Source organism: Chiloscyllium plagiosum, chromosome 36, assembly GCF_004010195.1.
Source record: "Chiloscyllium plagiosum isolate BGI_BamShark_2017 chromosome 36, ASM401019v2, whole genome shotgun sequence".
Taxonomy (NCBI): domain Eukaryota; kingdom Metazoa; phylum Chordata; class Chondrichthyes; order Orectolobiformes; family Hemiscylliidae; genus Chiloscyllium; species Chiloscyllium plagiosum.
Genome location: NC_057745.1, coordinates 31,496,879 through 31,513,980, shown reverse-complemented (window position 1 = coordinate 31,513,980; position 17,102 = coordinate 31,496,879). Strand labels below are relative to the sequence as shown.

Below are 17,102 nucleotides of genomic sequence, written 5' to 3'. Positions count from 1 at the left end.
AAAGAGAGAAAGAAAAAATTGCTTTTATACATTGCCTTATCACATCTTTTGTTGATTGTCTTCAAAGTGCTTTGAGCTATGAGTTATTTTTCATGCACTATGCTTTTTTTTTGCTGTGTTGGCTTGATAGTTAATACTTCAACATTCACTCCTTAATCTGCCGACACACAGTAGCAGTGATGCATACCGTCTACAAGATGTGCTACAGCAACTTACCCAGATTTCTTATGTAGCACTTCCCAACCTGCAGTCTCTAGCACTTAGAAGAAAAAGACTGACAGATATATGAGGACACTCCATTCCACTCCAATCTACAAACCATCCTGACTTGGAAAAAAATTGCTGTTCCTTCACTGTCACTGTATCAAAATCCTGGAACTGCCTCTCTAACAGCTTTCTGGGTATGTCTACACCACATGGACTCCAGCAGTTATAAAGAAGGCAGCTCACCACCATCCTCTCCAGGGCAGTTCAGGATGTGCAATAAAAGCTGGCCCAGTGATGCTCACATCACACTGGGCACAGTGGCTCAGTGGTTAGAACTGCTGCCTCACAGCGTCAGGGACCTGGGTTCAATTTGGGTGACTGCCCATGTGGTGTTTGCATGTCCTCCCCGTGTCTGTGTGGTTTTCCTCTGGGAGCTCCAGTCACCTCTCACAATACAAAGATGTGTAGACTAGGTGGGTTAGCCATGGGAAATGTGGAAATGGGATGGTGAGAGGTCTGGGTGGGATGTTCTTTGGAAGATTGGCATGGACTTGCAGGCTGAAAGGCCTGCTTCCACACTGGAGGGATTCTATGTCTATTCTGTTGCCTGATTAAATAAAAACCATGTGAGATGAAGCAGAATGGGAGGAAGCTGTGTGCCACATAACCAACCTTGGATGGTTGACCCGTTTCTGAGTTCTTTGTATTCCTCTGTAATGTAAGCAGTGTTGGCTAAGATGATATTTCTTCACTTTCTACAGAAACTCTAGGTGGGAGAAGGGTATTTTGTAATCTAGATTAATGCTCAGTTGGAGAGCTGAAATGTGTTACACTATTGAAATTGCAAGCTTGCCCCTTATTGACTGTTCTGATGGTTCAGGATGGTGCTAAAGGTCCTCTGACAGTGTGAGGAGAGTACAGAATTGCAGAATTAAGATGTTGCAAGAGGCCATTTCGCCCATTGTGTCTGAGCATTTTGGCTTATTACCAAACTCCTGCATTTTGTCTGTAACACTGCATTGTTTCTATTTGTTAATCATCCAATGGCCTATTGCAAGCCTCAGTTGAACCTTCCTCCATGACCCTCTCAGCCACCGCATTCCAGACCCCAACTACTCACTGTCAAAGCTTTTCCTTTCCTTTCCTCATCTGACATTTGCTTCTTTTGCAAACACTTTAAAACTGAGTTCTTTGGTTCTCAATCCTCTTGCAAGCAGGAATAGTTTCTCTGTCTGGCACTTGTCTTCAACCGTGGGCAGCACAGTGGCTCCGTGGTTAGCACTGCTGCCTTAGAGCACCGGAGTCCCAGGGTCGATTCCAGGCTCAGGCGACTGTCTGTGTAGAGTTTGCACATTCTCCCCGTGTCTGCGTGGGTTTCCTCCGGGTGCTCCGGTTTCCTCCCACAGTCCAAAGATGTGCAGGTCAGGTGAATTATCCATTCTAAATTGCCCACAGTGTTGGGTGCATCAGTCAGTGGGAAATGGGTCTGGGTGGGTTCCTCTTCAGAGGGTTGGTATGGACTGGTTGGGCCGAAGGGCCTGTTTCCACATTGTAGGGAATCTAATCTAAAAACTAACTAATGTAAAAACATGGTGCCCAAATCTGTAAGTACAAGGTCATGCTAATAACAATGAAAACAAATTGCCAGTTTTGGTGCAGCACACTGGCTCAGTGGTTAGCACTGCTGCCTCACAGCGCCAGGGACCCGGGTTGGATTTCACCCTGAGGCAACTCTGTGTGGAGTTTGCATGTTCTCCCCGTGTTTGCCTGGGTTTTCCCTGGTTGCTCAGGTATCTTCCCACAGTCCAAAGATGGGCAGGTTAGGCAGATTGGCCATGCTAAATTGTTCAGAGTGTCCTGGGATGTGCAGGCTAGGTAGGTTAGCCTTAGGAAATGTGGGATTACAGGGATAGGGTAGGGAGGTGAGTGTGGCTGGGGGTGCTCTTTGGAGGGTTGGTGCAGACTCGATGGTCTGAATGGCCTCTTGTGGTACTATAAGGATCCTATGATTCTAGACTGTTGGCAAGACCTAATCAGTTCACTAATGTCTGTTGGGAATGGAAACCTGCCATTCTTTTACCTGTTCTGAAGCTATGTGGTTTTCCAGTCACACATCGACTCGGTTACTTCTTAATCAGTCCCCAAAGTTGATGTACCAAGACACTCTATTGCACTGACCCACTGCTCTCTTCAAGACAGCAGCTGTGGGATTTTTTAAATGTGCACTTAAGAGGGCAGATGAAAGCTCAGTTTAATGTCTTAGCTATATTTTAACACTGCAAACAGTGCCACACTCACTCCTCCATGAGAAGTATTAGTCTAGATTTGAATCTAGAATTCAAATTCCCACAACCTGCTGCCTCCCGGGTGAGAGCCAGAGTTTGTAGTGAGGTATTGAGAAGTTGTGTTTGGTAGGTGTGCACAAAGTACAAATGCCATTGTGATCCTTCTCCCTCCACAGCAATTTGAAGACATTCATGTTGTGGTCCTGCACAAAGAGGAAGGGTCTGGTCTTGGATTCAGCATCGGTGGAGGAATCGACCTGGAAAACAAAGTGACAACTGTGAGTACTCTCCAGAAAGCAAGTCCAGTACAAGCTTCAGTGTGAAGTGGAAACCTCTCCTGTGATGTGACTATTATTCATCTGGTTCATGCTTGAAAGAAATGCATCCTGTAGTGCACTCCCAGACAAGAGTGATCCTGGGTGGCTCAGTGGTTAGCGCTGCTGCCTCACAGCGGCAGGGACCTGGGTTCGATTCCCACCTTGGGCGACTGTCTGTGTGTACTTTGCACACTCTCCCCGTGTCTGTGTGGGTTTCCTCCCACAATCCAAAGATGTGCAGGTCAGGTGAATGGGCCAGGCTAAATTGCCCCATAGTGATAGGTGCATGAGTCAGGGGTGGGTTACTCTCCGGAGGGTCGGTGTGCACTTGTTGGGCCAAAAGGCCTGTTTCCATACTGTAGGAATCTAATCTAATCTAATCTAATGCGATGGTTAGCACAAGGGGACATAACTTTAAATTGAGTGGTGATAGATGCAGGACAGGGGTCAGAGAGAGTTTCTTTACTCTGAGTAGTAACGGCATGGAATGCTCTACCTGCAACAGTAGTCGACTTGCCAACTTTAAGGGCATTTAAATTGTCATTGGATAAACATATGGATGATAATGGAATAGTGTAGGTTAGAAGGGCTTCAGATTGGTTCCACAGGGTGGCGCAACATCGAGGGCCGAAGGGCCTGTACTGCGCTGTAATGTTCTTTGTTTTAAAGTGATGGATCGCTCCCTTCTGGTGCATTTAGCATTTATTGAGCATCGATCAGACTCCAGTCAGGAGGCCCTGGACTTTAACTTTTCACTCCTCATCCATCTGAGGCACGGAGTTGGGTGGAGGTACCAAACTGTGCTGGCTGCATAATCAGTTTGTGGTCTCTATCCTGCACCCCACACTCTCCAATTCCGAGTCCAGGCCCAGGGGTCACAGTCTGGAGGACACAGGGTATGGCATTTAGGATTGAGTTGAGGAGAAATTTCATCACCCAGGAGAGTGATGAGCTTGTGGAATTCTTTGCCCCTGAATGTAGCTGAGCAGCTAAATATAGTTCTTGGGGCGATAGGGGTCAAAGAGTATAGGGAGAAAGCAGGAAGGGGGGGACTGAGTTTGATCAGTCATGGTCATAATGAATGGTGGAGCAGGGCTAAAAGGGCTGAATAGCCTCCTGTTGCTCCAACATTCTATGTTTAATTTTGTTTCTCTTTCCACATCTGCTGCCAGACCTGAGTTTCTCTAGTGCTATGTTTTTATTCCAGCATCCACAGTGTTTTTCGTTTTAGCAGAAGTGTTCAAGGTGGCCTTTTTGCCCAACACTCAGAAGGCAGCAGATCAGGAACCGGATGCCAGGCACCTGAGAGGGCCTTCTCCCCAGCTGAACCACAACAGAGGCCCGATTTGATGAGGGCGTTTTTGAATTGAAAGGTTTAAGAAGTTAGTGAGATGGAATCTCAGGGTGGAAACACCCACTCTTTCCCTTAACTGAAATATAGGCCTAAAATCTAAAATCCTACCAGGTAAAAACAATGACTGCAGATGCTGGAAACCAGAGTCTAGATTAGAGAGGTGCTGGAAAAGCACAGCAGGTCAGGCAGCATCCGAGGAGCAGGAAAATCAACGTTTCGGGCAAAAGCCCTTCATCAGGAGTATTCGGATGCTGCCTGAGGAGCTCCTCGGATGCTGCCTGAACTGCTGTGCTTTTCCAGCACCACTCTAATCTAAAATCCTACCCTCAATGGTTAATGAGCCTTTGTCACCATGATGCGCAACTTTTCTAGGTACTTTGGGAGCAGGGGTGGACTGGATTTGGGTCAGAACTTGAGGTCAGTGAAAAAAACCCTTAGTTCCCACTCCTCAAAATAAACATCTATTCAGGTCCAGTTTATGTACTGTCAACAATCAGTATTTATAAAGGCACAGAGTGTGCCTCAGTGGTTTAGGTTTAAACTGTTGAAAGGATTCACGAAGATTCACGAGGATAGATGCAAAGCAACCTCCGCTAGAGGGGCATTCAAGAGGAAAGGGGCAAGGGGCTGGGTTTGGTTGCGTCGCTGAGTATTTTCAGTTCAGGTGGTGCACATGAAATAGGATGAACTCCGAGGTTACCGGTCCTGCCCCCACCATGAGGTGACCCCATAATAGAGACGCTGACTTGCGCTGTATGTGAATAAATAACTACAGGTGTTAAAAGCTCAATTACTCATGATTTGGGTTGAGGTAATACCTAATATAAGCAAAAGAGAGTAGACAAGTGGACCTTTTTTTAAAAATGTTTTCAAATGGGGGGAAGGGAGGAGTTCTATCGTTGGAGGGTGCCTTATTGTTCTCATTCAAATTCAAACCCCTTTTTCCCCTGACCCTGCTTTGGTGACCTAGCCATTCCTGCCCAATGTCACCAACTTACCTGGGTTTGGCATTAAGTTGGGCCTTCCTGGGACAATCCGTGCAGTGCCCACTACCAATCTCTGGAAGCGTCAGGAATAAGGGTGATGAGCTTAGAGCATGGATCAGTACTTAGAGCAACGATGTTGTGGCCATTACAGAGACAGAGATACCACTGGGACAGGAACGGTTGTTGGATGTTCCGGGGTTTACATGTTTCAAAAGGAATAGAGGGGGGAGTAAATGAGGTGGGGGAGTGGCATTGCTAATCAGGGATCGTATCACAGCTGCAGAAAGAAGGGTTGTTGAGGGTTTCTGTACAGAATCAGTATGGGTGGAAGTCAGAAATGGGAAAGGAGCAGCCACTTCATTGGGAGCTTTCTATAGATCCTCCAATAGCAACAGAGACATGGAGGAGCAGATTGGGAGGCAGATTTTAGCAAGGTGCAGAAGTAACAGGGTTGTCGTCACAGGTGACTTCAACTTCCCTAATACTGATTGGAACCTCCTTAGTTCAAATAATTTGGATGAAGCAGACTTTGTCAGGTGTCCAGGAAGGATTCCTGACTCGATATGTAGATAGGCTGACTCGAGGGGTGGCCATATTGGATTTGGTGCTGGGCAATGAACCAGGTCAAGTGTCAGATCTCTCAGTGGGAGAGCATTTCAGTGATAGTGATCACAACTCCCTGACCTTTGCTGTAGTCATGGAGAAGGATAGGAGCAGATGGTATGGGAAAGTATTTAATTTAGGAAGGGGGAATTGCAATGCTATGCAGCAGGAACTGGGAACACATATTCTTGGGTAAATATATGACAGAACTGTGGAGATTGTTTAGGGAGCACTTGCTGCAAGTGCTGGGTAGGTTTGTCCCACTGAGGCAAGGAAGGGATGGTAGGGTGAAGGAACATTGGATGAGAAGAGATGTGGAACATCCAGTCAGGAGGAAGAAGGAAGTTTACTTAAGGTTGAGGAAGCAAGGATCAGACAGGGCTGTAGAGGGTTACAAGGTAACCAGGAATGAACTGCAGAATGGACTTACGAGAGCTAGAAATAGGCATGAAAACGCCTTAGCGGGTAGGATTAAGGAAAACCCTAAGGCATTCTACACTTATGTGAGAAGCAAGAGGGTGGCCAGAGTGAGGGTAGGGTCAATCAGTAATGGGGGGGGGAGAGGGAGAGGTGGAATTTGTGCATGGAGTCAGAAGAGGTAGGGGAGATCCTTAATGAATACGTTACTTCAATATCCAGTCCTGAGAGGGACCTTGTTTGTGAGGACAGCATGAAACAGGCTGATACGCTCGAGCAGGTTGATGTTAAAAAGGAGGATGTGCTGGAAATTTTGAAAAACATGAGGAAAGATAAATCCCCTGGGCCAGACAGGATATATCCAAGGTTACTACAGGAAGTGAGGGAAGAGATTGCTGCACCTTTGGCGATGATCTTTGCATCCTCACTGTCCACTGGAGTACTGCCAGATGATTAGAGGGTGGCAAATATTATCCCTTGTTCAAGAAAGGGAATAGGGATAATCCTGGGAATTACAGACCAGTCAGTCTTACGTCAGCAAATTATTGGAGAGGATTCTGAGAACAAGATTTATGATTATTTGGAAAAGCACAGTTTACTTGGAGATAATCAGCACGGCTTTGTGAGGGGCAGGTCGTGCCTCACAAACCTTATTGAATCCTTTTGAGGATGTGAGGTTAGTAGGTTTGCTAATGACGCAAAGGTTGGTGGAGTTGTGGATAGTGTGGGGAAGGCCTTTGTAGGCTAAAACGGCACATTGACAGGATGCAGAGCTGGGCTGAAAAGTGGCAGATGGAGTTCAACCTGGAAAAGTGTGAAGTGATTCATTTTGGAAGGTCAAATTTGAATGCAGAATACTGGGTTAAAGGCAGGATTCTCAGCAGTGTGGAGGAACAGGGGGATCTTGAGGTCCATGTCCATAGATCCCTCAGAGTTGCCACCCAAGTTGATGGGGTTGTTAAAAAGGTGTATGCTGTGTTAGCTTTCATTAGCAGGGGGATTGAGTTTGAGCTGCAGCTCTATAAAGCCCTGGTTAGACCACACTTGGAATACTGTGTTCAGTTCTGATCGCCTCATTTTAGGAAGGATGTGGAAGCTTTCGAGAGGGTGCAGAGGAGATTTACCAGGATGCTGCCTGGACTAGAGGGAATGTCTTAAAGGTTGAGGGAGCTAGGGGTTTTCTTATGGGATTGGTAAAGGATGAGGGATGACTTGATAGACGGGTTTAAGATGATGAGAGGCAAAGAGAGGGTGAATAGTCAGAGATTTTTTTCCAGGGCAGGAATGGCTATCATGAGGGACATAGTTTTAAGGTGATTGGAGGAAAGTTTAGGGGAGATGCCAGAGGTAGGTTCTTTACACAGAGAGAGTGGTGGGTATGTGGAATGCACTGCCAGTGGTGGTAGTAGAGTCAGATACATTAGGGACATTTAAGCAATTCTTGTTTAGGCACATGGATGATATTAAAATGTAGGGAATGTAGGTTAGTTTGATAGAGTAGGATAAAAAGTTGGTACAACATCGAGGGCCAAAGGGCCTGTACTGTACTGTACTGTTCTATGTTCTGTTGGGGTTTTCAGCTACAGAGAGTGGGGATTCCTCCCACTGAGGGGCAAACAGTTCCCACTCCTGGTGAATTCATCCCCCTGCTGCAGGTTTTAGCATTGTGCAAGGCCTCCTCAAGGCCTGAGAACTGGTCTCCAACTTCCCTTCCGGGATGGAATTGGGGTGGGTGGGGGGGGTGAGATGTGTCAACTCACTCCCCGTGTAAATTTCTGTCTGTAACCTTGACATTGTAGCTGGACCATTTGGGAGATATTATTTATCACAAAGAACTGTGGAATTTTGCCCAAACCACCCTGGACGCTAGAAGACAACTGGCGCTTTTGAGGTAGACCTCTGTAGGATGAGGGTATCCAGGGTGAATGGAAACAGAGCAGCTGGGATTCCATTAAATAGCTGAACAGGTTCAAGAGGCTGTACTCCTATTTCTAAGCGCCTGCCTTTAACAATCTTGGCTGATTGAATTGTTGTTCAAGTTGTACTATTAGTTATTTCCTCCTCTCAGAATCATTACGCAGAAGGTGAGAGTGGAATCTGAGAGCCTGTTATTCTTCTGCCTCAGCACCAACATATACCACAGGCAATACGCCCACAATTTCCTGTCTTTGACAAACAAAAAAATTCAAATTTACCAAGCTAGTCTGAATATACACTTGCTTTCAAAAGAGAAAGGTGTGGTTTTGATGCGCAGTTAAAATGGAGCACTCCCCTCTGACTCACTTGCAGTACATTTGAGCTACCAAGACAGATGAGGTCCAAAGTAATCCCAGTCCTTATGTCCTGACTCTCAGAATACAGACCTCAGTAATACCTAGTGCTACAGCAGGAAAGGAGACCTTTATTTCTGGGAACACAGCAACAGGAGGAGGCTATTCAGCAGCTAATGTCTGTTCCATTAGATTATGACTGATATGCACCTTTAAATTCTTTTTATATCCTCACCTCACCAGTTCAATAAACCTTAATGCGCTCACCTATCAGGCTCCATTTTGATGCTTCAATTAACCTGCAGACTTGTTGGCTACTTGTGGGAGTGTGTTTTAAATTCCCACAGCCCATAGTATGAACAAGGGCAACATTTCTGAGTGGCCTGACTCAAATATTAAGGTCAAGCCTCAATCATTCTTCTGGGCTTCCAGCAGAGGGAGTCATTTTTATCAATCCTACTTATAGTACTGCTTTGAAAACTTTATGATGTGGAGATGCCGGTGTTGAACTGGGTGAGCAAAATTAAAAATCACACAACACCAGGTTATAGTCCAACAGGTTTAATTGGAAGCGTCGCTCTGAAAGCTAGTGTGCTTCCAATTAAACCTGTTGGACTATAACCTGGTGTTGTGATTTTTAGCTCCTTAATCAGGTAGCTAGTGGGACAGAATCATAGGAACAGAATTTATAGCAAATATTATAAATTTTTACTATAAATTGTGTCCTGATGCTCCTGCCCCACTAGCTACCTGATGAAGGAACAGCGCCCCGAAAGCTAGTGCTTCCAAATAAACCTGTTGGACTATAACTTGGTGTGTGATTTTTAACTTTGAAAATTTTAAACATCTCAATCAGATTGCCACTGTAGGGAAGATAAGTCTAGGCTTATGAATCCTTTGCTGATAATCTAACCCTGTTAACTCCATTGTGGTGAATTAGCTCTGCATCCTCAATAATATCTCTTTGAGGTGCAAGGGCTAAAACTCCAGATATGGCTTAACCAAAGCATATGTGCAAGGTGTGTGAAGGTTTGTAGCTCAGGTTGAAGTTTAGGGTGTAGGTTTGCTCGCTGAGCTGTAGGTTTGATATCCAGACGTTTCATTACCTGGCTAGGTAACATCAGTGGCGAACAGGAAATGACATCACAAACCCCAGGAACCCCATCCAGGAGAAAGATATAAATAGAAAGCAGGAGACAACAGCTTTGTTTCATTTGGCGGTTGCCACTGATGATGTTACCTAGCCAGGTAATGAAATGTCTGGATATCAAACCTACAGCTCAGCGAGCAAACCTACACCCCAAAGCGTATGTATATGTTTGTATTCTAATGGTGTGATGTGTTTGTGGAGAGTCTAACTCCAGGAGAAAAACATCCCATTTCACTGATTAACTTGTGCTGAACTGTTTTTTTTTATCTACTCTGTCCCCACATACCAACAGGTTCATAGAGTGTTTCCAAATGGACTGGCAGCTCAGGAAGGGACCATCCAAAAAGGAGATGAGATTCTATCGATCAATGGACAATCTCTGAAAGGTGTTACTCATATGGAGGCTCTAGGCATCTTACGGCAGGCCCGACTGCCAAAGCAAGCAGTGATTGTAATACACAAGGGCAAGGAAGGTGAAAGGAAGCTGAGTATTCCGACAGAAAGCTCAGCAACTGACAGTCCCACAAGCTCAGGTCAGCATTTTATCGCAAGAGATAATTTAGTTTCATTTTTCTTTTTAGACAGGTTTTTGAACAAATCCTTCCTGGACCAGTAACCGTCAACGTTTTATTTTTGCTGCACTGTTTGGACAATGAGGCTGTAACTTTGGCAGGAGTCTCTACAATTGAGGACCAATGTTGTTCGGAATGGACCAGTCTACCTCACCAGATCCCCGTCGTTTAAACATAATTCCAACAAATAGATGGAAGTGAGGCAACAGCAGTCCCCCCGCTGTGAGTTGCAACCCAGTTTGAGTTGTGGAAACCATGTATGGCGTGGTGAGCACCCTGTCCTCTGAGTGTTGCCCTCGCTAGTACTGAGGCCTAAGCCCCTGCCCTGCTCGTCTCTATTTTTTTCTTTATTAATTGACAGGATGTGGGCATTGCTGGCCAGGCGGCAGTTAAGAGTCAACCACCTTGCTGTAGATCAGGAGTCCGATGTAGACCAGGACAGCAGTTTCCTTCCCTAAAGAGCCAGATGGTTTTTTCAAACAATCGGCAATAGATTCACGGTTATCATTTGACTCTTAATTCCAGGTATTTATTGAATTCAGATTCCATGGTGGGATTTGAACCCGTGTCCTCAGAACCTTACATTACTTGGGTCTCTGCATTAATAGTCTAATGATAATACAGTTAGGCCATCTGCCCTCTATGAGCCATGTACACCTTACCCCATCCACTTCAGCCTCCAAGCATGATTGTATCGATGACTTTGGCAATGATGCCTTTGCTGTTAAGCTGTTTGTGTGAATCCAAAACTATGTTCCAATATGAGCCAGTTTGACTGACGTTTCCTGGTCAAAGCCGCTGAGCTGGAGTAGTTCAGATGCATGAATGGATTGATAAATAAATGACATCTTTCTAAAATCCTTTGAGAACACAGATTTTCTTCGATATAATGTATTATGTGTTGACCTATAGGTAAGGCAAACGTCTCCACAGTTTTATCAGACCATAGGGCTGCTCTCTCATGAGAAAGGGAGATAACTGGTGGTGGTTTAACCTGAGGGTCACCACGCCCAAGGCAAGGGCAAAGGTTGAGGAGGAGAGTCCTTCGTGGTAACCTCACATGATGTGATCATTGAATCCACGCTGTTGCTGTCAGTCTGAGTTACAGGCCAGCCATCCAGCTAACTGAGCTAAGTTGACAACCCCATTAGTCCAGAGTAGGACAGCTTTAACAATTGTACATCAAATGTAACCATGCTGCTTTATTCCTTTTTTTTTGTTAGCATCTGGCGTCATGTTCATTTTCAAACATTAAAATGGGGTCATATTTCAAAATACTTTGAAAAGCATTGTTCCCAAATATGGTTATGATTGTCTCATTGAATTGTTTGAGGAGAAAGTGAGGTCTGCAGATGCTGGAGATCAGAGATGGAAATGTGTTGCTGGAAAAGCGCAGCAGGTCAGGCAGCATCTAGGGAACAGGAGAATCGACGTTTCGGGCATTAGCCCTGAAGAAGGGCTAATGCCCGAAACGTCGATTCTCCTGTTCCCTAGATGCTGCCTGACCTGCTGCGCTTTTCCAGCAACACATTTCCATCATTGAATTGTTTCTCAAACAGTGCAAGGCCTTAAAGTTACATGGTCGGTGAGATGGAGCAGCTAGTCTTTTCGTTTCTGCCCTTTAGGAATGCTGGGAAGCTGGTTTCTGCCCTTACTGCCTTGTACATGATTGAACCTAACTTTAATAGTATTGACCCGGAAGTGTTCGGCAGTCCAACTGATTGGGTCACCTGTGTTATTAATTTTAGCAGCAGACAATAACGTGAACACTTTCACTGTGGAACTTGAAAAAAATGCAGGAGGTTTGGGCTTCAGTCTGGAAGGTGGGAAAGGCTCCATTAACGGTGACAAGCCATTGATTATCAACCGGATCTTTAAAGGTAAGCACAGCGATGGGTCTACTGGCTAAAATGTGACGTTCACAGGTATGGGACTAAGAGAGAAAGTGAGAGCTGCAGACGTCGGAGATCAGAGTCGAATAGTGTGGTACTGGAAAAGCACGGCAGGTCAGGCAGCATCCAAGGAGCAGGTAAATCGACGTTTCGGAGATAATCCCTTCACCAGGACTCCTGCTCCTCAGATGCTCTCCCACCTGCTATGCTTTTCCAGCGACACACTTTTTGAGTCAAGTATGGGAGCAGGTTGAGGAATAATGCGTGCTGAATGTAGCACGTTTTGGAGGAACAGATGACTTTCTTGCTGTGGATTAGAAATTGGTAATGGTACATAAACAGACCTGGCCTGGGATCAATGTTCTGACATCTTTGTCTGTGACGTCTTTAGATAATTTGCAGCAGGGGCCACTGCCCCCAGCAACTGATCATGCTTACACCTGAAGAAACACATGCCCAAAATTTTCTATGATTGGCGGTTGGCAAATGTTATTCCCTTGTTCAAGAAAGGGAATAGGGATAACATTGGGAATTATAGACCAGTCAGTCTTATGTTGGTGGTGGGCAAATTATTGGAGAGGATTCTGAGACAGGATTTATGATTATTTGGAAAAGCATAATTTGATTAGAGATAGTCAGCATGGCTTTGTGAGGGGCAGATCATGTCTCACAAGCCTTATAGAATTCTTTGAGGATGTGACAAAACACATTGAAGGTAGAGCAGCAGATGTGGTGTATATGGATTTTAGCAAAGCGTTTGATAAGGTTCCCCATGGTAGGCTCTTTCAGGATGTAAGGAGGTGGAAGGATACAGGGAAATTTGGCTATCTGGATACAGAATTGGCTAGGCCACAGAAGACAGAGGGTGGTAGTAAGTGGAAGGTATTCAGTCTGGAGTTCAGTGCCCGTGGTATTCTGCAGGGATCTATTCTGGGACCTATGCTCTTTGTGATTTTTATAAATGACTTGGATGAGGAAGTGGAATGGTGGGTTAGTAAGGTTTCTGATGTCATGAAGGTTGGTGGAGTTGTGGATAGTGTGCAGGACTGTTGTAGGTTGCGACGGGACATTGACAGAGTGCAGAGCTGGGCTGAGAAGTGGCAGATGGAGTTCAACCTAGAAAAGTGTGAAGTGATTCATTTTGGAAGGATGAATTTGATTGCTGATTACAGGGTTAAAGGCAGGATTCCTGGCAGTATGGACGAACAGAGGGACCTTGGAGTCCATGTCCATAGATCCCTCAAAGTTGCCATACAGGTTGATAGGGTTGTTAAGAAGGCGTATGATGTGTTGGCTTTCATTAGCAGGGGTGTTGAGTTTAAGAACCATGAGGTTATGCTCCGCTCTGTAGCACCCTGGTTAGACCGTACTTGGAATATTGTGTTCAGTTCTGTTTGCCTCATTATGGGAAGGATGTGGAAGCTTTAGAAAAGGTGCAGAGGAGAGTAACCAGGATGCTGCCTGGACTGGAGGGCATGTCTTATGAAGAAAGGTTGAGAGAGCTACGGGTTTTCTCATTGGATTGAAGAAGGACGAGAGGTGATTTGATAGAGGTGTGCAAGATGATGAGAAGCACCTTTAGAACAGATAGCCAGAGACCTTTTCCCAAGGGAGAAATGGCTATCCTGAGGGGACATTATTTTAAGGTGATTAAGGTGATCCTTCAGGGTAAGATTTAAGAGAGACCTAAGGGGCAACTTTTTCACACAGGGGGTGGTGTATGGAATGAGCTGCCAGAAGAGGTAGTGGAGGCTGGTACAATTACAACATTTAAAAGGCATCTGGATGGGTATATGAATAAGAAGGGTTTAGAGGGATATGGGCCAAATGCTGGCAAATGGGGACTAGATTAGGTTAGGATATGTCATTGGCATGGATGAGTTAGACTAAAGAGTCTGTTTCCATGCTGTATGTCTGTATGACTAAATAGTACATGTGCAAAGTAAGGATGCAAATTGTGGACTGTATCTATTTCCTGAGGTATGCTTCTCTTTTTTTCCTAATTATTTACTGATGCGATGTGTGCATTGCTGGCTGCAGCAGCATTTCTTGCCTATTCCTAGTTGCCTTTGAGAAGGTGGTGTTGAGTTTCTTGGACCACTACACTCCGTTTGCTGTAGGTAGACCTACAATGCTACCTGGAAAGGAATTCCTCGGATTTTAACCTGGCGACATTGAATTAATGATTTTTTTTCCCAAGTCCGATGGTGCGTGGCTTGGAGGAGAACTTGCAGGTAGCAATGGTCTCCTATAATTAGATGGAAGTGATTTGTGCATTTGGATGGTGCCAACTCAGGATCTTTGGTGAACTTTGCAGTGCATCTTGTCGATCCTCCCCGTGTCTGCGTGGGTTTCCTTCTGGGTGCTCCAATCCAAAGATGTGCAGGTCAGGTGAATTGGCCATGCTAAATTGTCCGGAGTGTTAGGTGAAGGGGTAAATGTAGGGGTATGGGTGGGATGCGCTTTGGTGGGTCGCGCTTTGGTGGGTCGGTGTGGACTGGTTGGGCCAAAGGCCCTGTTTCCACACTGTGTAAGTAATCTAATCTAAAAATAGCATACACTGCTATCGGTGGTGGAGGAGTGAATGCTTGTGGGTGTGGTGTCAATTAGACAGGCTGGTTTGTCCTGGATAGTGTCAAGTTTCTCGAGTGTTGTTGGAGCTGCACTCATCCAGGCAACAGAAGAATATTCCATCACACTCCTGACTTGTGCCTTGTAGATGGTGGACAGACTTTGGGGAGTCAGGAGGTAAGTTACTCATTGCAGGATTCCTAGCCTCTGACCTGCTCTTGTAGCTGCTGTATTTATATGGGCAGTTTAGTTTCTCACTGTTGGTAACCCCCAGGATGTTTATAGTGATGGTGGGTATGGTCTTGGCCTGACAGTTCTGTGCCATGAATTTTACTTGCCAGTTATCAGCAGGTTATTACTGCATACAAAGCTGCTTGAAAATACTGTTGGTGACCTCTTTCATCACTTTAGTGATGATCAAGAATAGACTGGGTGATAACTGGCCTGGTTGGATTGTCCTAACTTTTGTGTACAGGACATAGCTAGGTAATTTTCCACATTGTCAGGCAGATACTAGTGTTGCAGCTGTAGGGGTGAAGCAAGTTCTGGGTAATGTCTTCAGTACTAATGTTGTCAGGCCCCAGTACTAATGTTGCAGTATCCAGCTGCAACTGTTTTTTGATATCACATGGCTGAAGACTGGCACCTGTAATGCTGGGGAATCTCTGGAGGAGGCCAAGATAGAAAGTGCACTTGCCATTTCTGGTTGAGGATTCTCATGACTGTTTCAGCCTTGTGTTTTACACTGGTGTAAAGTACCTTTTTTGAGGGTGTGAGCTCAGAGTAGATCTTTTTTATGTCATACCTTTCTGGATGTATTGTCCAGACGTTTTGTGAATTGTCCTTAAGTGCCACCCTCAGCTGTCCCTTGGTGGGGAGTTTAGGGGGTGGGGGTAATACCTGAAAATTCAGTGGCTCACTTGCATTTTAGTTTTATTTAGTCTCCCTTGTTACAAGTGAGCTCAGGAACTCAGTGAATCTATTGTATACAGCTATACTGTTTGTAAAGCATGTCGTTAAAACTGTTGTTTCACCTTGTATTTTCAAAGCCTTGTTTTGCATTTGGTAAAAGTGATTTTCATTTGTTTCCCTGCACCTTACAGGGGGTGCCCTTGACCAGAACAACATTATCCAGACTGGTGATGAGCTGCTTCAAGTGAACTCCACCATCCTGCAAGGTCTGAGCCGTTTTGAGGCTTGGAACGTCATCAAGTCCCTGCCGGATGGGCCCTGCACAGCGACAATTAGGAGGATTGGTCCAATTCCTAGCACTGCCAAAGCATCACAAGATGCTGAATAAAGCCCCTAATTACCAACTAAGGACTTTATAAACTTAATGTAGAGACATCTCTTCCACATAATTCAGCTAAGCTATAACGTGGATTACATACTAATATCCACAGGGATGCACTGTGACAGATGGGGTTGTTAGTCTTTTAGACTGGTTATTCTTGTGAACAGATTGAGGTGTTATCTTTATTAAGTCCTTTTATTCATCTCCAGCAAGCAGTCTTATTGTGACAAATTCAGGCTTGCTCCTTGCTCTTATAAACACTTACTATCCCCATATCCAATAGTGTGTGCTGGCCAAGACTTCAATCTGACAGCTCCCTCAGCTCATTACACTCCTGCATGTTTAAGTTTGTGCCCAACTTTTGTTAATGCATGTAACACAAACAACTTTATGAATTGCTAATTGCCTTATTGCAGGTACATGGTCACATCCTGCTAATGCATAAGCAGGATGCTACCCAACAAAGCAAAAAGTTAATAAATACTTTGTCTACTGTTTCATACTGTCCACACCCTCCACAAAGGTGCCAATCTCCATTGCAAAGGCAGAATTCCTACTTCTACTGCTGTACCATTTCCTGTTCCATCCTCCATTAACTAAACTTATTCAAAACTCTTCTGCCTGTACTATATTCGACATCCAGAGCACTTGTCCTCACTGACCTTTTTTTAAAAATACTAACGATCTATGGATCCTGGCACTCAGAAATTGCTAGGAAAGCACAGCAGGTCTGGCAGCATCTGTGAAAAGCGGAGTTAATGTTTTGGGTCCAGTAATCCTTCTTCAGAACAGACCTGAAATGTTAACTCCACTTTGCACAGATGCTGCTAGACCTGCTGAGATTTTCCAGCCATTTCTGATTTTCACTTTCTTTTTGTTACTTGAACTCAGTACCTCAAACTCCAAGATGTTGATCATCTTTAAATCCCTCAAGCAATCAACCCTTTCTGTCTCCATCACCTTCACCAGCCATCACTCTTCCCACAACGTTCTCCATCCCTCTAGCCTTGTCCCACCCCACCCATTCCAGTTCCACATCCCTTCTTCAAAACCTACCACTTTCGCTTGCTTCCACACATTTCCACATCCCTTCTTCAAAACCTACCACTTTCGCTTGCTTCCACACATCCTCCTGGCAATCGAAACCCAATTTGTTTGATTCTCTCTGTGAAGCACCTTGAGAA

The 17,102-nt window shown here is 45.0% G+C and overlaps 1 protein-coding gene across 1 annotated transcript in view; it reads left to right on the top strand.

Moving 5' to 3' along the window:
• Positions 1–16,523, top strand: part of il16 (interleukin 16) — an 80,288-nt gene extending 63,765 nt beyond the window's left edge. Inside the window, exons 13-16 of the mRNA XM_043677611.1 lie at positions 2,669–2,770; positions 9,882–10,122; positions 11,910–12,041; positions 15,728–16,523. Coding sequence (XP_043533546.1) covers positions 2,669–2,770; positions 9,882–10,122; positions 11,910–12,041; positions 15,728–15,924 — 672 coding nt within the window. The 3' untranslated portion in view covers positions 15,925–16,523. The remainder of the gene's footprint in view (positions 1–2,668; positions 2,771–9,881; positions 10,123–11,909; positions 12,042–15,727) is intronic.
• Positions 16,524–17,102: the final 579 nt, after the last annotated feature.